The sequence below is a fragment of the Perna viridis genome, chromosome 3 (genome assembly GCF_037379345.1).
Source record: "Perna viridis isolate PV_CMFRI_1.1 ecotype Kerala chromosome 3, ASM3737934v1, whole genome shotgun sequence".
Taxonomy (NCBI): domain Eukaryota; kingdom Metazoa; phylum Mollusca; class Bivalvia; order Mytilida; family Mytilidae; genus Perna; species Perna viridis.
Genome location: NC_142447.1, coordinates 43,241,361 through 43,262,740, shown reverse-complemented (window position 1 = coordinate 43,262,740; position 21,380 = coordinate 43,241,361). Strand labels below are relative to the sequence as shown.

The 21,380-nt window shown below is 34.0% G+C and overlaps 2 protein-coding genes and 1 long non-coding RNA gene across 5 annotated transcripts; 1 reads left to right on the top strand and 2 right to left on the bottom strand.

The window, feature by feature from the left end:
* Window positions 1-177: 177 nt before the first annotated feature.
* Window positions 178-10,438, bottom strand: LOC148622363 (uncharacterized). The gene is made up of 4 exons (XM_088572215.1): window positions 6,738-10,438; window positions 6,067-6,133; window positions 5,108-5,162; window positions 178-4,610 (listed from the first exon to the last, which is right to left on the bottom strand). The coding sequence occupies exons 2-4, from the start codon at window positions 6,070-6,072 to the stop codon at window positions 1,387-1,389; spliced, it is 3,285 nt and encodes a 1,094-aa protein (XP_088428341.1). The 5' UTR covers window positions 6,073-6,133; window positions 6,738-10,438; the 3' UTR covers window positions 178-1,386.
* A 1,638-nt stretch (window positions 10,439-12,076) lies between these two features.
* On the bottom strand, window positions 12,077-18,752 carry LOC148622362 (lim and transglutaminase domain protein ltd-1-like). Of its 3 annotated transcripts, XM_088572217.1 has the most exons (7): window positions 18,552-18,752; window positions 17,647-17,826; window positions 17,112-17,347; window positions 15,063-16,197; window positions 13,632-13,830; window positions 13,032-13,191; window positions 12,077-12,664 (listed from the first exon to the last, which is right to left on the bottom strand). In XM_088572217.1, the coding sequence occupies exons 1-6, from the start codon at window positions 18,750-18,752 to the stop codon at window positions 13,055-13,057; spliced, it is 2,088 nt and encodes a 695-aa protein (XP_088428343.1). In that variant the 3' UTR covers window positions 12,077-12,664; window positions 13,032-13,054. The 3 variants fall into 3 exon arrangements, with proteins under 3 accessions (XP_088428343.1, XP_088428342.1, XP_088428344.1); XM_088572216.1 differs by having other exon boundaries at window positions 12,077-13,191; XM_088572218.1 differs by lacking the exon at window positions 17,647-17,826 and having other exon boundaries at window positions 12,077-13,191.
* LOC148622361 (uncharacterized) lies at window positions 12,646-18,805 on the top strand. The gene is made up of 2 exons (XR_015920629.1): window positions 12,646-12,782; window positions 17,731-18,805. It is a non-coding gene; the product is annotated as an uncharacterized LOC148622361 (long non-coding RNA).
* Window positions 18,806-21,380: the final 2,575 nt, after the last annotated feature.

Here is a 21,380-nt window from a genome sequence, read left to right as displayed (position 1 = left end):
TGTAAATCCAGATAGAAGAGAACAGAATGGATCTTCCATTAAGTTAAATTGTAATCTAAAATTATAGAATCGAACAAGTTAGATTGCATGCCATCAATATAATGATACTGTCTTAGTTTTTCATTATATAATATCACAAAAAAACGGTGGGTATTGAAAAGAATGCTGCCAGGCCAGTGAAATTCGAGTTTCTCGATATGCTGGTTCTCTTTTGCGATTGCATTATTTCGGTGTCTATATGGGTTTTATTGTTTCTCTTTCGTAGAAACCAGACACGACTACAGATGATTTTCATAATTTATTGGTGAAAATTGCAGTCTTTAATAAATGAATATATATTTTTTGATAATCAAAATTAGTTGGAAGATGCTTTTAAATTTGCCATTCAATACAAAAACTACATAATTTTCCAATTAGGAACTTTAACTTCTTTATCTGTATCATATGCATGAGAGAGAAAACATGCACGTTGCTCTTTTGTAATGAAAGCGTAATCATCTAAGTTCATCATCTATATCATTCACTTTACACATACAAAATATATGTTTTTATTTACAAAATATTTTGAATTTTAATAATTAAGATTACACATAACGTACAAATTTTGACAACATAACCTCAAACTTCCTCTAAGTAATTTCATGTAAATAGCCTTAACCTGATGTAATTACAGATTGATCAAATTAAACTAATAATGATGCATTTATTGACACATCCTGATGAAAAACTGGAATTTATACCTATATTTTTTCCCTGAAATTAACCAATCTTATATGATTGATGTCCCTGGTGCATGGTGTAGCATCATGTTTATCGTCATGACATATATATTTTCATACTTTACTAGACGTTTATTATATTTCAATTAAAAAGCCAATAAAAATACAAAAATACATTTAAATTCAAGGTACACAATAAGACACGATATACATATACACAAAGATCCATGTTCATACTGCAATAGAAACAATGTATTTACTCCTCTAAATATTATTAACTGGTTGGGTAAACGTATAAAAGTAGAGGGAAATAAGTACGAGAAAAAGTCTACAATATATAATGAATAGAGATAGAGGGCTTCCTTGATAACACTTTCGACACTCTAAATCCGTGGTGTCGAAAAGAAATACGAGATGCAATGGTGTGAGAATATATTTTTATGTCCAATCAAAATGTAGGCACGTTAATTTGTTTCCACTTGTTCTGAAAAATGTTTAAGTATCCTTTAAAGCAATATGTCAAGCAAGTCACTGCTCGGTCAGTTCACACCCAAAAGTAACAAAAATTCTTAAACAGTCATTTTCAATAAAAAGAAAATCTGAGTTACTAATTGACTACATATCAGTTACAACAAGTTGGGTTAGTTATTATCCTCAATACAATAATCTAAAATGTCAACATTTGTCCTTGTGAATTAGTTGTGCCTGTTGGCGACGCCTGATTGTTGTCACCGGGATTATTTGTCTGAGACAATGATGGCTGCTGACCCAAAATTTGTTGTGAAGGTTGTCGAAATATTGGTTGAGATCCTTGCATTTGAGAAGTGAACTGTTGATTTAGATTCTGCTGAGGTTGTTGTTGAGTTGTGATTGGTGTCAATTGTTGCCTTGTTCCTTGTCCTTGTACTCGAGGTGTTAATGGTGCTAAGCCTGTTGCTCCTGCTCCAAACCCAACCAATCCGGGATTTACCATACCCAAACCTGGATTAGCACCGCCTGACCCAACACCTGGATTATTTGACTGAACTCTACTACGAAGTATGTTCTGCAAGCCCACGAGAAAACGCTGTCTTTGAACTCCCGAAAGGGAAAGTCCAGATTGGAAGGCACCAACTATGGCTTGAACAGCATTGATTTGTTCTGGTCGCAATCCGAGTTGAGTCCACCGTTGAGGACTATTCACTTGTCTAGCATTAGTACCACGTTGATTTGCAACAGGGAGATTAGGCATGTTTCTTCGTCCAGCGATCTGTGCTCGTGTACGTACCCTTGACAAAGAATTTGATTGAATAGGACGTCGAACCCTTGTACGGGAAATAACTTGAGATAGGAGACTTGCTATTTGTGAACTAATGGCCGATACTTGGGTACGACTTGTACCATTTCCAAATCCAACAGGATAAATCAGGATAGGCACAACTTGGCCTGTTTGAGGATTTTTTGGTAAATCGATTGATTGTAGCAGACGACCCAGTGCGTTTCTATTTCGAGTATTCCGGAAGATATTTTGATTCCTCTGTTGGTTGTTTGAGACGCTTGATCGTCCAAGAAGATTTGCTTCGGGATTATTACCATTAATACTTCCAATGGGTATTTGATTAGCTGGTACTGAAAGATCATTGATTCTATTTCCTTGAGGTGTTGGCGTATTATCCTGTAATGCTCTTGTTTGTTGTATTCTCCGTACAACCTGTCTTGCGGATATTGGATTAACTTGCTGATTTGGATTGTTTGTTAACACCCTGTTTTCCTCAGGCACCGTACCAGTGTTGGATAACGGCTGTCGTGGTTGCTGAGCATTGGTATTCATTGTATTGCCACTGGTTTGCAGCTGTTGCCCCAAGACGTTAGACGGACGCTGGCCTCCAGTTATTTGATTTACAGTGCTTAACGGAATCGCCCCATTTGGTCCAAATAAATTTTGAGCTATCGCCCGAACTCCCTGACGTATACCAAATTGAGGTGTTTGGCCAATTTGATTCATATTTCGTTGATTTCGGTTATTTGTGGGACGTCTTACATTAGCTACATTTACATTTTGACCTTGCATATTAGGTGTTGCCTGTCCTTGCCTGGATTGAGTCATTATTCTATTTTGAATAGCTTGGCCTCTACTGTTTACTCCGGGTCTTCTTCCGAGCTGTTGCATTCTCATGTTTTGATTTCCAAGGTTATTATTTATCCTTCGCGGTCCTACATTAAGATTTGTGTTAAGATTTGCTGCTGAGTTTTGCATCATTTGTCTCGATTGTGAACGCTGCCTTGTTCCAGACCGGGAACCTGGATTAGTTGAACTTTTATTTGTGTTATTGTCATTTATAAGCCTTCTACCTTGCCCCTGGCCCCGACCCTGTTGTCGTAAATTTGATTGATTTGGATTATTTGATCTCGGTTGTCCACCACCTGATGCTGGTGGACGAATATTTCTTCGGAGCGGAGTCGGCACTGCAGGCATACTCCCAGGAGATTGACCATCATTTTTTAAACCTTGCTGTGGAACAGTATCCAAAGGAGATGAATTATTTTTGTCGGGAATCATCTGCACTGGTATTCCCGTCCCTGATGCTTTATTCATATCTACAGAAGAGACTACATTATTGATTAACTGTTCAATCTCCTTGTCACCGATCAGATTTATGTTAAGTTGATTATTTGGATCAATGTCAGGGCTTCCCGAAGACCCTGTTTGCATACCCAGCATAGCATTTGCGCTATTTACGTTATCAGGTTTCGCAAAATCAAAATTACTCTGCCCAATATTTGGGTGATTGTCAGTAGCGCTAGTATCTTTAATCCAAGACGGTATAGCTGTTTCGTTATAAATTCCAGATCTCAAAGCATCTAACATCTCAGGACTGATAAGCTCGTATTCTGGACCGTGGTTTGCATCAAATAAGTTCTTCGTTTCTCCTAGACCAGTGATACTACTTGCCTCATTGTGGGATCGAGAGCTTTGACTATGTAGTGGAGATTGTTGATTTGATAGTTTCGTTTCAGTTGGATTGTTATTTTGATTCGATGATTTCAGCAAACTATTGTCTACTATTATACCCCTTATTGGTGCTTCTACTGGTGCTTTCCGTGTCGCAGTTACCTGTCTTGGGACCCGTACATTGTTTCTCGCTATACCACTCACAAGATTGGCCATATTTCTATTTCTTAATGATAAACCGAATGACCCGGCATTAACATTATTTAGAGGACTATTCGCCTTTGGTAACAGAGTTCCAATGAAATTGTTTAATAGACGGGATTCCTCTGCTTGTGGATTGGCTGCGTCTTGAAGCTCAGCAGTCGAATGTTTTTTAATTTTTTGATTTGGTGAAAGATCCAATGAATTTTGCTTTAAAGAAGGTGGCCTTCGTACATCAATTATCGAATTTTCAGTTTCGATTAGTACCACATCAGGACTCGTAGGGCTGATTAAACGGTTATCCTTGTTTCCATTGATATTAAAGGGTATTATGAGAGGAGAAGGTTTTATTGAGGGCTTAGGAATAGGTTTTGGTTCAACCCGTTTAATTTCAGTCAATAAAGCTTCTTCTGCGTTCACATTTCTAGTTTCAGAACCTTTTGCTCTGTTACGAGAAGATGATCGTCCAGACTCGTTTGGAGCTTTCATATTTGTTCCATGGGCGAACAGATTGGGTAGAGTGGGATCTTTAATCGATGTTTCCAAAGCTGTTATATCATTTAAGTCCAACATCGATTGAAGCTCCCTGTTAGACGATCTCCTTGGAGTTTTGTCTAGTGCAACAGCATCCCTAGATGATTTGCTTTGTAATTGCGATGGAAATGGGTCTTTTAATGCACTTCTAGTCTTTAAAGTTTCTAATGCAGAGAAAACATCTTTTTCGAGAATACTGTTTATTTCATTCCGACTACTTTGACCTACAAATTAAGCAGAAAATTTCTTTAAACCGCAAAAAACTGAGCAAAACTAGATATAGAGAATACCCACGCCCCTACTCCAGTAACAATGTGGTCAAAACATTGGAACAAAACTTGATGCTTGCCTGAAATCGAATCCCACCATATGGTATATATGGTCGTGGATGTGATGATAAAGTATTATAATATTGAAAAATTGTAGTCGTACGAATGGTCCGACGTAAAATATGATCGCAAAGCGGGGGGTATGAAATAATTTAGAAAAACATTTTAAATTTTCACGTGTTTGATCCATGATGCTTCTTACTATCATATATATATATATATACACATTTACATGTAATTATAAAATTAAAACGTCTTAATCTATATGTGTCTTTTTTTCTTTTTTAATTAAACGCTATTATGCTTATAACTAAAGCAATCGGGAGAAAATATTAACTTTATTTTGATTGTAAATTTTATGATATTTATTTTATAGTTAATAGTTTACTTACATTTTACAAGTAAAACTGAATTTACCAAAAATATGGTGACTAAAGTGTTCATTGCCTGTAAAAAAAAGAACAATACTTGAAATAACTAAAACATCAATAAGTTCATTTATACAGCCTTTGCGAGGGTCAAGTACGCTAGGCTACTAGACTAACACGAAACAAACTACTAGTATTACAAATATTGTGAATGTAACCTTAGAACAAACTCTCAGATTCAAATAAGAAGCATGCAGAAGGTGGTGAGGCAATATTATATTTTGTCAATAGGCCCTTAGATGTTAAATCGAAAAGCACGCGTTGCAGAACTTAAACAATTTCCTCACGGAAGTATATCTTGGGCATGCTCGAACATGAAAGAAGTGTATTGTCCTATTTGCGATTTGATAACGGATAAAAGTAATTAAGGTAAGAGAACAAATGACTTGTTTAAAAGTCTACTTTAAAAAGTGAAAAAAATCAATGGAAATATTTTGCAATAGAATTCAGCCGAGTTTTTTGTAATCATAAATGTAACTTTCTGAATGATCGTAATTACTATGTTGTTTATAGAGTTGACACAAATCGCCTTGTCGGCACAATGTTGGAGGGACCACTTTTGTTAAAATTGGGCACGGGGGCGCAGCTGGAGCTGGAAAAACACCCCATTCATATATTTGACTAGTAAGAAAATTGTCCCATTCTTACATTTTTCAATGCGAAATACACACCCATTCATATATTATACAACATCAATTTGAATTAAGAGAAGAATTAAAAGAAGACACTAATTGAAGATTAATTGTTGATAATAGGAAAGTCCGGACGCAGTATATAATATCAATGGACTCTCATTAGTGTTATTGAAACGGAGCATGTTTAACCGACTGTGAAACACACTGTAGCAAGTAATCTATGTTAAGAATAAAAAAAAAACAAAGCACATAAGAATAAAATAAGAAAGAAAATTAGTTAAAACATACCTTCATTTTCACTTATTATCTACTATACTAAAATCTACAATTTATTCCTACAATGACGCATATCTGTCTGAAATTATGAAAATTCCATGTTGATTGTAAATATTTGTAACACAATAATATGTAAAAATCAATTAAATTGACAAGTTTTGATGATAGATATTACACTTCAAACTAACATATTTATGTTAATTAAAATGAAATCATAGATGTATTATTTTGATCACGAAGAAGTTTGATCACTGAGATCGATTGTCATTACCAAAAAACTTGTTAGGAAAGATGTTCAATGAATATATATGTATATGACATAACATAGGACGCAATGTAGTTTATAAAAAACATAGTTGAGCCCAATTTCATTGATGCAGGATTTCTATAGTTTTCACTTTGTCTATCTGCAAACAATTTTCGTGTTCACAAATCTCAAATGCTACAATCCTACAACATAACAGTTCGGCACTGTAGATCTAGAATACACTATCTGAAGGTGCACTTCAATTCGTGGTCAAACATCAATCAATATTTCAACAACCACAAAAAAACATCACATGTGTTATTGCTGTAACGATACAACGAATTTTATTTATAACGAGCTCATTTCACCAGAAATTAGCCAAGTCTTATTGTAGTATAATATTTTAAAATGCAATAAACTCTATTGTAAAACAAACCTCTACTGTAAATCTATATTTGCAGTCTTTGGAGGCCGGTGAGGCATAAAAGTAAGATTAAAAAATGCATTGAACAGCAAACGTCATAAATTTCTTGACTACTGTAAAAAAAAAAACTACACATTTCTGTGGTTTTATAGGCATTAATAATGGATATACGTCCGTTGCTTTAAATTTTATTTTATTACTGCCCAGTCAATGAATAAGAGATGTTTTCCTTTTATACGAGTTCCGTAGATATAACTTTACTTTGAGATTATCTTCATATTTTAGATTATCGTAAGTTCACACTACCGGAGTGCAAAAGGGGTACAGGAGTGCCTGATATTTTATAAAACATAGTACTTGGCTGTTAGTTTTGGAAAGGCACCACTGATTTGTACTACAATTCAGTAATATTTTTTTCAGTATGTTACCATGGCTACTGGATTTTATAACAATAATCACTAAATTACTTGTAAATGACTTGAACCTCCACACACCAAGGATTTCAAAAGTATGCACTTTTTTTATGAAAAACACTAGTAATTTCTGTGCGGACTACCTCAAAACAGCTGTATTTCAACAAAATGAGATCAAATTTTCAGAAATGACCTAACTGTATTAACTGTAACTATACTATCTAACGTGTCAATAATTGCTCACACTTCCGGAGTATACAAGGAGCACATTAGGTGTCAACGACTACTCACACTTCTTCTGGAGTACACGAGGAGCACGTCAGGTGTCAAAAATTGCTCAGACTTCTGGAGCACCAAAGTACATCCTTGTCAAAAGTTTGTTACTGCTGTTTTTTTAATGTAACTTTTAAAGCCTTTTTTTACTGTCATTGATTATGAAGTCAAATGATTTTCACTCGTCTGTACTCCGGCATAGTTGTGTTGTTCTGTCCAATGAATTTACACTCGTTTGTACTTCCGGCGTTGTTTTGTCCAATATTAATAGTTTCTACTCGTCTATTGTTTTGTGTCCAATGATTTCTACTCGTCTGTACCTCCGTCATTGATGTATTGTTATGTCCATGGTTTCCACTCGTCTGTACCTCCGGTATTGTTTATTTGTTATTTCAAAAACTTCCACACGTCTTTAACTCCGGTGTTGTTTAGTAAAATAATTTCCACTCATCTGTACCTCCGGTGTTGCTTTTTCCGATAATTTCCACTCATCTCTACCTTCGGTGTTGTTTTGTCTAATGATTTCCACCCGTCTGCACCCCAACGTTGTTTGGTCATTTGATTTCCACTCTTCTTAACCTCCGGTGTTGTTTTGTCTAATGCTACCCAATCGTTTATACAACTGTCATTGTTTTTTTCCATGATTTCCACTCGTCTATATTTCCAGTGTTGTCTAGTCTTTTATTTCCACTCGTCTAGCTGTATCTCTCGTTTTGTTTGTCCGATGATTTCCACTCGTCAGTACTTCCGGCATTGCTGTGTTGTTATTTCCAATGATTTCCACACGTCTGCACCTCCGACGTTGTTTAGTCATATGATTTCCACTCTTCATAATCTCCGGTGTTGTTTTGTCTAATGCTACCCAATCGTTTGTACAACTGTCATTGTTTTTTCCATGATTTCCACTCGTCTGTACTTCCAGTGTTGTTTAGTGTTTTATTTCCACTCGTCTAGCTGCATGTCTCGTTGTTATTTCCAATAAAAAAAAGATGATTTCCACTCGTCTGTACCTCCGGACTTGTTTTTCAATGATTTCCACTCGTCTGTATCTCCGGATTTGTTTTTCAATGATTTCCACTCGTCTGTATCTCCGGACTTGTTTTTCAGTGATTTTTGCTCGTAAGTACCTCCGGTGTTGTTACTTCTTCTTTTTTATAAGTTATTTATACTTAATATTAAGTTCTATATAAGCTTTGCACCATAGTTAAGAATACCCGTATGAAACTTTGATTAATTTATTATAATTTTATAGATGTTTCTCTACATATTGAATTTCATAGGGAATTAATTTTACTTACTTTTATATAGGAATAATTCTAATAGACGACCCCCTAGGCAACTATAAACTCTCCAAATAGATTGTTTTTTTAGAATAGTCAAACAAGTTTTACCATCGTACTGCTTTAAACTGTTGGAGCTTCCCCACATTTGAATATAGACAATAATTTAAACGTAAATATTTGTAATTTGCACGCATGCTCTCTAGGTAGATAAAATTTATTTTATTAGGAAAATATACCCAATAAACGGTTGTTGGTTTGTTTGTATGATACTTTCAGCAGTACATGTTTTTGCGACATTTGTCAACATGTTTTTTCCTTGACATTCATTCCTTTGTTGCTCTACCAGATATTGTTTTCAAGAAATATATATTTCTATATCCAATTATAATTCATTCTGCAGTTGTGTTGAGTTTTTAACTATCGTTTAAATAAAAGCCCCTCAACTGGACTTTTTTCTGATTACACGAATCCGAATCTTCATTAATTCAATGTTAGAACAACATTTGTAATTGTTGTCTCCCCTTAAAATGAAACGTTTACAAATTATAAGTAGTGACAAGCAATAAGCCTATAACTATAGCATACAAGTAAACAAATACTCATTAATTGGAAATTTTCCACACATACGTAAGGTCTGTATGAAAGATCAATAGATTTTATCCTACTGTAAAATGCATGTTTTCAATACTTCCTTAACAACACAGTAACTGATCGTTGGCTGTGGTTTGTCCACAATTACTGCAATTGACACATAAGATCCTGAACACATATGATATCAAGTCACTATAAAAATAATTTACCTGAAACCGAAGGGACAATTTATCTTAATATTTGCAATTATACATTATCACAATGGTAAAGTCTATGGCAAGAACTGATCTCCTTCTGAATACAGCCTTAATGATAGGTATATTTGATATATTGGCTATCAAACACATTAAGTATCAAAGAGATGTAGTATTTCAAGAAAGAAAAAAGGAAAACAAGAGAGAGAAATATACTTATCCCTCCGTTATATCCATTCAAATGGTCTGAAAATACAGTCCGTGCCACCTGGTCCTTCACAGTTATAACGTCTTTATGTCTATTAAATAGGGGTATAATTTTAAACTACATTTCTTTATTTTCTGAATAAGAAATTAATACGAATTTCCCCCTGATATACTTAGGTCAGAGGACAAGAACTCATGCTTCACATAATCCAGCTATTTTCTGGCGGGCTTTCGGTTACAATTCTCATATCTGATGCTATTTCCCAACCCTTTATTTGTAAAAATATATCTTTAATAATATCTAAATTTAAGTACTTTTGTGACATCAAACAAACATAAATCGGGGAACTGGGAATTCTATAGAAATAGAAACAATAGAGTATCTCTTACAGTTTATACAGTGTATATGCGGTGCATTTGTCACAATACTTCAACATTTATGTAGGTTTGAGTTATATTTTTTATGTGGTATTGATAAAGAAACAACGGACATTTTAGGAAAACATCAGAAACGAAAAAGATATAAGTCAAGCAATAACAAATGAAATATAATCCATGAACATTGTGTTATTTTATGAACGACAAAAAACCTCTTTTTGGTCATTTGTGTATGTACTATACTTGACATTAAAAAATCTTGAAGATCACAGACAGGATAGATTTTAAATCCCAGGGAATTTTAAAAAAAATGTTGCAACCACATTTTTCATGTATAAGCAAGTTCATCAACATTTACAACATATAGTAAAATAATCATAACCATGTCTCCTCGTTCCGATTATTTATTATTTCTTCTTGTTGCGATGTACTCTTCACGTCATTTTCATTGTCGTTTCCAAGTATAGTTACGTTATTGTTTGAATGTCCAACCCAAAGCTCAACGCTTGACTTGTCAAATGCCATCGTTAATGGGTACTTAATGTTATATTCAGACAAATAAATAGTAGATGTATGACCACCAGTATCATTAAGTATCAAAATGGATTGTGAGTTCTCATCTAAAACAAATATATCTCGGTTGACGCCGGAAGCAATGTCACTTGGGCAAAAGTGTCCCCATTTGGAAAACTCAAAAACAATTTTCCCTTCTCTAGTAATGCTGAGAATGCGACTTCTCGTCTTTGACTGCATATCAATAACAACAATGTCTTTATTGCATGACGTCACGCGAAACGGTATGGTAAATATCCTTTCCCCTCTGGTAAACTCTATGTCTGTTGAAAGTAAGCCATGACTATGATAAACCATTACGAATCGTCTACTTTTCGAATTTATTGAGAAATCATACTTATCGACGAAACATACCAAAATATCCCCATTATCGCAGACGTGTAGGCCTAACGGGAACAGTGGGGAAGACGTCATCTCCGTTTTCACGCTTCCGAATTCACTTACACGTTTGATCGACAGCCAATCAGAAGAGGACACGATGAAGTCATTTCCTTGAATTGCGGCATGATCGACGGCAAAATCAACATCCAAAATATTGTCAATTGTCCCTGTTGAATTTACATTGTGAAATTTATATGATTCACCGTATATCCATACATCTGACCTATGTGTTGGAATGATTAAACTTATATTTGGTTCAAGTCTTACTCGAAACGATCTCTTGATGTGCCACGCAGTATTTCCAATATAGTCCATGATACTCTATGACTATATATCATGTATCTTTGATCTTGCACTGCTGGACATGCACTGTACAGTCTATCTGATAAATTCGTCAATATTGATAAAATTAAGGACAATAGAGGGGTTAAATAGGGGACCCGATGGAACGGTAACCAGTTTTAGTAAATAGCTCAATACATTTCTTAGCTAGCATCTCACTTTAGTACATTTTTAATAGATGTGGAAAAGATAACCATTATATTTTTTTGTTATTGTAAAAATATCCTTTGGGTACCTGTAGCCGACGACAGATACTATAATCAACAGTTTGAATTCATTTGATAAAATTATCATTAACATTTGATGATAAACGTACAAATATTTCTGTAATTTTCATTGAATAACCTACATACACGTACCTGTTAAATATTGGTTAAGGAAATTATCATTAACTGATACACTATCGAATATTATGATTATGATTATGGATTTTTTTTATTTAATACCTACTTTGCTCATCCATTCCTAACATCACTTAAAATATGACCACTCCTATGTTATACGTATCCAGCTCATTACAAACAGTAGGTCATTTCTATGTTAAAGTCAATAAGTATCCAGCTCATTACAAACAAGACAAGCACTTTAAGCATTTAGCGAAAGTGACGGGTAATAACAAAGGCAAGGCAAAGGTCAAAAGGTATAATCAAAAAGGAAAATCTATACAATAATTTTTTTTTCTTCAAAACACTGGATATGCGTTCTATAAATAATAATTGCTTTTATTCAGATTTTTATCAGATCTTTGTTGTAACCAAAATCGTAATTTTAGGCGGCATTATTATGTCAGACATACACAACAAAGAACATGAAATAACCATAATAAAGTGCACATAGAAACAGGAAGCTAATCTTATTGATGTTTGTACCTGCGTCGCGCTGTAGTTGTGATTTATTGTTGCCATGAAAAGTGCGACGAAAAAGCATGTTACGGACGGATATAAGGAACTATAAAAAATAGAGAATAACAATTTCCTGATAATATGCACAACTACATATGGTATTCTTGCTACATACCAAGTTTCATGAAATTCTGTTGTGTATTTTCAGAGAAATCGTGATAACAAGCTGATACATGATGATTTATGGTAAATTTAGACGTTCAAAGGGCATAACTCCCATAAAAAATTAATAAAACTTCCTGATTATATGCACAACTACACATGATGTTCTTGCTACATACAAAGTTTCATGAATTTCTGATGAGTTGTTTCAGGCGATGACAAGCTGAAGTGTTACGGACAGGTGGAGTGACCTTTGGTGACGTAGATAAAATTGGTGAACAAACCGAACGCCTCTAAAAACTGGAAATATACAGATAAGGTGTAAAGCGTAAAGGAGAAGACAATATACAATAGATCTGATATCATGAGAACATACCGATGGTTATCTTACGCGTACATCAACAATTATCGTTAGCTTGTAAGTTGTAAGTCTTTATTATATTGCCCATCTTTTCTCTTCAATTTCAAACCAAATATTGTCCATAGTTATAATTTGTACAATGATCTGTCATTCTTTAACGGAAGAAACAAGCTTTACTTATACATCCAACATTCCATTTAAGTTAGCAAAATATATCTATGAAGTAATAACATTATGTCATCATGGTAATCATTTATTAACCATAACACTGGAATACCTCAGGCTTGTTTATAAATAATTATCTACCATCTATAGCTGGGAGTTCTGTATCAATCATGTTGTTCAGCTGATGCTTTAAGATGTTTTACATGTTCTATAAATATTCTGTAGTATGGAGATTTCTCAATAGCTGCGATGGTTTTCTGGGTTGTGGTCATGTTTTTCCTCAAATGAGCATCATGTATATCTGTAAAAATATTGTTTTGTGTACAATTACAATTAGAAATCTCGCAGATTCTCTTCTATTAACTTATTAAAACCATGATACACTTGGCAGACAAGGGTAAATCAGAAGGTCAGCATCGAAAAGGTTTACCATATTATTCAATGCAAGGAATGAAACATTGGTATTTTAGTAATTAAAGACTTGCGATTATGAAGAATAAAGAACAGGCGTGTAGCTGAGGCCAAATTGAAGTGTAGGCAAATTACAGTAGGGGATCTGGCAAAATTAAGTGCAGGCAAAAGCTTTTTTGCCTAACGGCAGCTACGCGCCTGAAAAATCTGAATTTAATAGTACTACACATTTAGATTAAAGATAAATTGATAAGATTATGATACTAAGTTTAAGTTTTGTTAAGAATCTTTAAGATGTAGTGTACTATATCTTCTTTGTCATACCCTTACCTTTTCTGATCGACAAAATATCGAGCTTTTTCTGTGCATTTAGTATATCAGAATCCGTTTCCGGAATTTTCTCCTTTTTACACTTGTCAATATCTATTTTTAGATTCTCAACAGTTTGCGTTAGCGATTCTTTGCCTGCTTGGTCTGCCGATTCGATTGACACCAATAGCCTTCTTCTTGCGATCTTTTTATTCGCCCTCTAAAATAAATTGAGTATTACTTAATCATCAGACTTAATTATTCCTTTTTTTGTGTTGTAAACCTTGGGCTTGTTAAAAAAGATGGCGTTTGTATTTCAATAGCTAAGATTATATGACGGGTGACTCTAGCACAACATAACATTCTTTCACCTTCCGGAGCATCTAATTTCATTCCAGGATTTGTGAGATTTCAATATTGCTAGTGCTTCAGTTTTTATGTGACGTCTTGTTTTCTTTATCTTCAGTCTCTATGAGTAATCTATTTAGTTTGTTCTTTTCATTGTGCATGTAGATAGTCTCTGTTTCCTGTGTTCACGTCCAGGCCATGTTTTTGAATTTTGATTTATCTTAATTTTCCCATTACTGACGCTGCGGTATTTTTCCGACGCAGTCGGTATAGTTTCGCTTTTTACCCTTTGACCTTAAGGACGCTCTTCCATGAAAACGCAAGTCACCTGATCGCAATTATGTTTCCCGATTGGTCAAATACTGCTAACTTAGTGGCGTTCGAAAAAAACTGTATCGAAATTTTGAAATTGCCTTAAAAAACTGTATCGTAATTTTGAAATTGCCTTAAAAAACAATCGAAAATTTAAAATTGCATGCCATGTGTTATTTCTTGAAAGAAATGTAGAAACTTAAAAAAGAACAAAATTTTAATGCGTCGGCTATCTTTTTTTATAAGATAGTACTTGTTTATATTTAAGACTAATTTCATTGATTAAAAAAAGTTTTCTTCTTTTGTCCACTGTATACGATCGTAACCAAATTGGTGACATGGGAAATTAAACGAAGACGCTTCCCTGTCGGGTCACCCAGAATTGGCACCTAATTTAGTTTAGTTCGGGCATTATTTCCTTAGACGACTTGTCGATGTCTTCACGTGTACAATGTTTCTGCATTGATTTTATCCTCTTAGTTATATTTCTTTCTTTTCTATAACTCTGGTTACCACGAACTTCACATAGTCCATTATTTTAAGTCAGAATAAGTCCACGCTCTTTTATTTTATAAAGGGTCCGGGTTTCAGAATAATGTTATGTTTTCTTGGTGTCATTTTACTTCTGTATTATGATCGCTTATGCTGTCTCAGTTTTCTTAAACACTTAATTTACACTTGCATATGGATTTTGGAATGGCATTTCAACCGTAGTAAACTTTGATTCATTTTCAAAGCTATTTGTGTAGTGAATATGCATTTGTACATGACTTATATTATCATCTATTTTACCTCAAATACGAATTTAGAAGTCGATGATACAAGGTAATTACATACAACATCCCAAGAAACTTTTTCTTCATTGGATTGTTTCTTTCCTGTGGTCAGTATTCTTAATCCATAGTCTCCATCTTCTGGTATTCTCATACTTATTTTTAGCTCATTTTGTCTGACTTTAGTCCACTGCAGTGATGCATCTTTGTTATTTGGACCTTCCAGGTCTGCTTTGAATTCAAGTGCGTTACAAATCTCACTATCGAGAAGAAAGTTCAATTTTGTTTCACTTCCTTTTTCTGTCGTAATAAGTCCATTGGTATGGGATGGAATAAGCAATCCAGCTTTTTCTGACCTAGGTCCAGGTCCAAAACCCAACAAACCTGGGTCAAAGGGAGATAATCTACAATTTCCTGTTCGTTTCGTACAGTTAACTCTAAATTCACAGAGCCTTAAGAAGTGTTGATTTTCAGGTGCTCCAAAGATAACCAATCTGTAAATGCCTACAACAGGACACTGAATGTAAAAGTCTATTCTAGTTCCATTCCGGATTTTAGACACAAGTCTTGGAATGTTTGTCATCGATAACATTGTTTCTTCCTCGGCTTTAGCTGCGTGGCGGTCCTTTATAAGAAATTCATAATCAAGATTTATTTCGTTGGCATTTAGTTTTGGTAAATCAAATGATATTGTAAGAGGATCTCCCTTAGACTCCAGCGTGCACAAATCACTACTTACTAGCTTTATTCCCATGGCCCAAATAGGTAAAAACAAATATGATTGTTCAAGGAATCGATCTATTGTGATAGGGTCTGAAATAAGTTGCCATTTAGAATCATCTGGGCAGCAGCGATAGATAAATTGAACGGGGTCAGGCATAATATAATACTCTTTAAATGCATTTTTTATCACTCCCGTGGCTTCTTTTACTCTTTGTCCTATAGTCTTTCCACTTTCCTCGATCTTTATCCATCCACCTGGCTTTTTACCAAAAACAGATCGACAAACCCAATAGGGATGAACTATTTGCCATGAATCATCAATATAAACAGCATTCCATAAACATGTAAGATCTTTAATATTTCTATCACCCGGTTGGTAGTTACCCGCTTTACACACACCGTGTATCTGGGCACAAGCGATGTTAGCCTTTCTAAAATAACAGTATTCAAAATTTTTATTGACTAGCTTTCCCAACCTTTTTAATGTAACAAATAACCTCTACATATACGTCGCATCATAGATTTTCAGTCGTCTGGCATGCTCACTTTTTTTAACGTACGAGTGTACCCCTGCCCATATAGTGCGATTTGTAATTTTTTAGTTCTTTGTTTTATTTGTCTGTTTTTTTTTCTAATTTTGTGCCCTTGTGTTTATTTTGTCTTTTATTTTTTTAATTTCCCCTCCTTTAAATGTTTAATACACTTTTTCCCAACTAACGTAGTCTAATTGCAACTGTTCGGGAAACCACCTTGCGTACAACATCTCAAAAATTATATGTCAAATCATTGCTTAATCATTTTCACATATCACTATATACAATGAAGGAAAATAACAAAAGTACAGAACTGATAAAATATAGGCAGTAACCAAAAATAAAAATCTAAAAGGAAAGCCCGCATAACAATTGGCAATATCAGGGTAAAAATCTGAGATTAATGTCAGAAACCACCGATATGGTCTTAACTTGGAATAGGTATTTCAATATAAAAGGTGAGCTAAACAAGCAGCTGCAGTTTTTTTTTGTACCAGTTTTAAAAAGTCTAGACAGAAAAAAAAAACCAATATCGCAGTAGACCTAAACAAACGAGGATAAAAGAACGACTTCTGTTTGAGGACCTTTAGCGCTGGCGTAGTAATGTTTCATATACCGGTGTATGTGACATCGCTGGGATTATGACGTGGATAGCAGGATCGTTAGTGTTGTATTAGATACTTTAGTGACTGTTTTCTAAAATTAGTACCAATAAAAAAGTAATAGTTGTAAAAGAAGCAGTTGAATCAAATGAAAACAAAGATACATTTCACAAATTTTAGCTGTTTAATATACATATTCCAAGGCTATACCTGCAAAGAACGGTGAAAAATGTCGAGTATGTGCTTCTTCTTTGACCAAGTAAACTCAAGAAACCCAAAGGTGTATCTTCTGTTCTTTCTTCTGTTTTGAATCTTTCTACTTCCTGATTACTCAACCATGCTAAAATAGCTCGGACAAGCCATTCATCTCTCGAACAAACCCCTTTCAAAGGCTCTTCTAGATACTCTATTAGTTTATCAAAGCTATGCAGGACAGAGTGTGGTGCCTGGAATTATTTATAGAAAACATAGTTTAGAACACTTATAACAAAAAAGAATATTTGCATAAAAAACAGAAACGTTTAGACTCATTCTACCTAAATATTTCTTTTTATTGGTTTTATTCTACTGCCGACTTAAACAATTACTCCATCAACAAAATTATAATGACAAACAACAAATCATTTTTCATATGCTTGAAATGGGTGGTAAATGGTCTAATACGTGCATTTAAATAAAAAAAAATTAAAATACGAATAGAAGTAGAATGTGATAAAAGAGTTGACAATACGAAAAATGTGCCCACCTTTTTCGAATGATTGTCAATTTCTGCTTTGTTAATGGTTTTATCTGCATTTTTGACTTCAATACTTTCATTTTCTGATTGTAGGTGAAAATCAGGGAACAAATGAACTTCTCTTTTTCTGACAGATGGCACAGATGTCTTTGGCTTTGGATAGTTGTCAAGTGTTGGAGAAATCTTAATCTAAGAGATAGTAATACAATGTGACATGTTTGATGCAATAATTCACGTTTTAACAAAAAGTCATTCTTGAATAATCTTTCTGTGCCTTATAAAAATTCATTTTTTGTAACCTGTAACGTTAATCAAGTTACGGAAATAAAGGTTTAAGAGAGAGCATTTACAAATCAGTCTCAGTCTCAGTCTCAGTCTAAGTCTCAGTCTCAGTCTCAGTCTCAGTCTCAGTCTAAGCTTACGACAATTTTGAATATTTAGATACATTTGTTTGGATATTTTATGATGACCACATGGCACAATGATAAAGAAAAGAATGAAGATTACTTTCACAAACATAACAAAGAGTACTGAAAAGACAGATAAATGTTGATTGTTTTTTTTACAAATCCTTTATCATGTTATGATATTTTGCTTCCTACTCCTCTTAATTGGGTAAGATTTTTCATGTGAATATTTTTTGAAAGCGTTTAGAAGGACTCGGAAAGATGTAGTAATGTCTAATTATAGGTGGCCTTTTCTTAAAACCTTATAAAATGTATTTGTTTTGATTTTGTATAAATACAGGCTTGGCAGTTTCCCTATTTAAATCGTTTTTGCCCCTCCCAATGAGAACTACCACTTGGAGACCAACATTAAACAGGTATATACATGTTAATTGTTTGACCAAATCATTTTTCTTCTACAAACTTCTCCTTCTTTAGCCTTCAATAAGGACATTTTTATTAACTAACCTCATCAGAATCTCCTTCGAATTCAATTGTAAATCCTTCAAAGTCCGACGTTTTCAAAAGATCATCGTCCGTCGATTGCTTCGATGGTAGAGGGGGTGGTGTTGGAGTCGGAGTTGGAGGTGTTGGAGTTGGCGTTGGAGGTGTCGGAGTAGGAGTTGGAGTTGGCAGTGGTGTCGGGGGTCGCGAACACGGTGTTCCCATAGTTTATAACTTTTCACGTTACTTCAGTTATCAAACCATGCATAGGATCTATTGTAAAATATATATCATATATACCATTTCTTCAGATGCCTTTATAATGCAATAATAAACAATAAAATATACCAGTTTTGCATTGCATTTCATTGAATACATGAAGGGTATTGAATAAGTACGTTTCTGTTTTGCCTGATTACAAACTAATGCTTGAGCAAAAATATGAACTATTACCTTTTAAATAAAGCTAACGTCACAATTTGACATACCAAATTTAGTTAAGGATATAACATCATAACAAAAAATGTTGATGAGTGCAAAACGAAAGTGAAAGTAAATAAAATTTCTTTTTCAAAACTACTATTCTTAAAAAAACGTTGTGCACACCCCATATTTCTAATGCTTGTAGTTTTGATGGTATAGTCATTCTTAAATATGTTCTGAACAACCTTTCAGAAACTGCGATTGTTCTCATTTTGTCTATATGGTTTATGTTGAGGTATTCAATAATGAGAATTAGATTGTTTGTTGTTTCAGTTCTTTTTTCGATCATACATTGAAAGGGGATGGTTAGGCCTTATGAAACAAGTTTAACTCTGCCGCCGATTAGTTGCTCTTGACCACAGATAGGAGATGATAGTCATTAATGTGTTTTTGTGTCATTATATTATATTTAATTTTAAGAGTGGCTATATAAAAAAAAAATTGTTGAAAATTGTATTTGTTAAATCATGGTAAAAACTCACTTCGTGATCCTCACCGGTGATCCTGTCAAGAAATTTTTTTGCATCCCCCCCCTTACCTAAAACTCTGGATCCGCCAGTTTTAGAACTTCCTCTTTGTAATGTTCAAACAGTCTTAAATATTTTACTTTCAATTTGAGGTATTTAAATGCGATATAAATATGTTAACTGTTACGACCGATTGGATATTCTTGGAAAAAAATTAAAATTGGTGCATACAAAGGTAAAAGGTATTCGATGAACTGATTCGGGAACTTGAATTGACATTTTTGCAAGAGTAATAAATAGCGAAATTTAGTGGAAACATCCATGAAGAAATATATGACCAAAACGTACAAAATACTAAGCAGCTCAATACGATTTTTATATAATCGAGGCAAGGATGAATACCCAAACGTTGCTGCAACAAGTTGATAAAGTCAAACTGAATTATGTTATTAACACAAACAACATATTTTCGACCAGTAGAAGCTCTCATTGATAGCAAATAAAGACACATATTCATTGATTTAAATGAACGTCGACGTAAATTGAAATTTGAAAGTGTCGATCATTCACGGAGAAACTAGCCCTAATCAAGCCTTTTTTCAAATGCAAGAAACGCAATTTTAGAATAAAGTTTTTTTTATAAATTCATCAGTATTTTGGGCTATTTTAAGTTTTTATTAAAAACAAATAACTTACCATTAATGTTAAATGTTACTTGGTTATTATTAATCTTAGTTTAAATGAATTTCAGGTTTTTTAAACTGTCTGGTTTAACGATCCTGATACCCGATATTTACACAATGATTTCGACTACAATAGCGCCTTTTTTAAGAAGCAATAGATATCTCGTTCTTTATTATACATTATTGATCAACAAAACTATATGGAAAGATTTAATTTATTTACTAGAATAATACACTGTGCAAATTTTAAATTTCCATATGATGATAAAGTGCTATAAATAAACATGTACTTTAGCAGACAAATTGAGAAAGGAAAAAGGATAGAAGGGTTAATTATTATTCCCACGATCCTTGTGCTTGGGTAAATTTCAAAAGTCATATTTATTCTAACAGAAAGAAGTGAAACTTGAAGGAGGTAAACACACAAAAACTAATTCTATCCAAGATTTTATAGCTACAAACCATTCATTTAAAGAAATCTGTCAAAAATAGAGGCGGTATTCAGACGACAATTCTAAGTCTCCCTCTCAAAAGAGTGTCCATTTGACCGATTTCTGTGCTAAAGCAATCCCAAGTTTTTTTTATTGCTACTTACCACAAGTAAAAGATAAAATGATGGCGCTATCCAGTGAAAAACATGCCATGATGGACAATGGAACAATCAGATGGACGAACAGACGGGTCAAAAATATAGCCCCCCCATGAAACTTGATGCATGAGGTATAATGAACACATGGCTAGGCGTAATTTAATGCTATCTCCAAACCTCAATTAAATTTATAGAAAGATTATATCCCACCAAATAGCACATCAAGTCAAATGCTTCCCATTTTAGGATGTACTATAAAAGTATGACCTGTGCCATACCTAAAAGGTGTACGAAAAAAATCTGCTAAGCTTCGATAAATAGTTTTTAAAGTTTTAAAATCTTTATCGGGAAGAACAATTCTAAGATAAATTTGCAGTGTATTATTATCATAAACCATATAAAAAAATATAAAAAAAATGTGAGTTTTAAATTTGAGGTCCAAATAAACACTTTGAATAACTTTTATGAAACAGAGGATGGTATTTGGTACCTGATCTTCAAGGACAACAATATACTTTTCAGGAAAGTTGGAAAATGCTTCCGCATCATTAGGATCACGGACAGATGGCATTTAAAGTGATTCGATATTTTGATAACGAGTCTCAAAACTTTCACCCATTTAGATAATGTG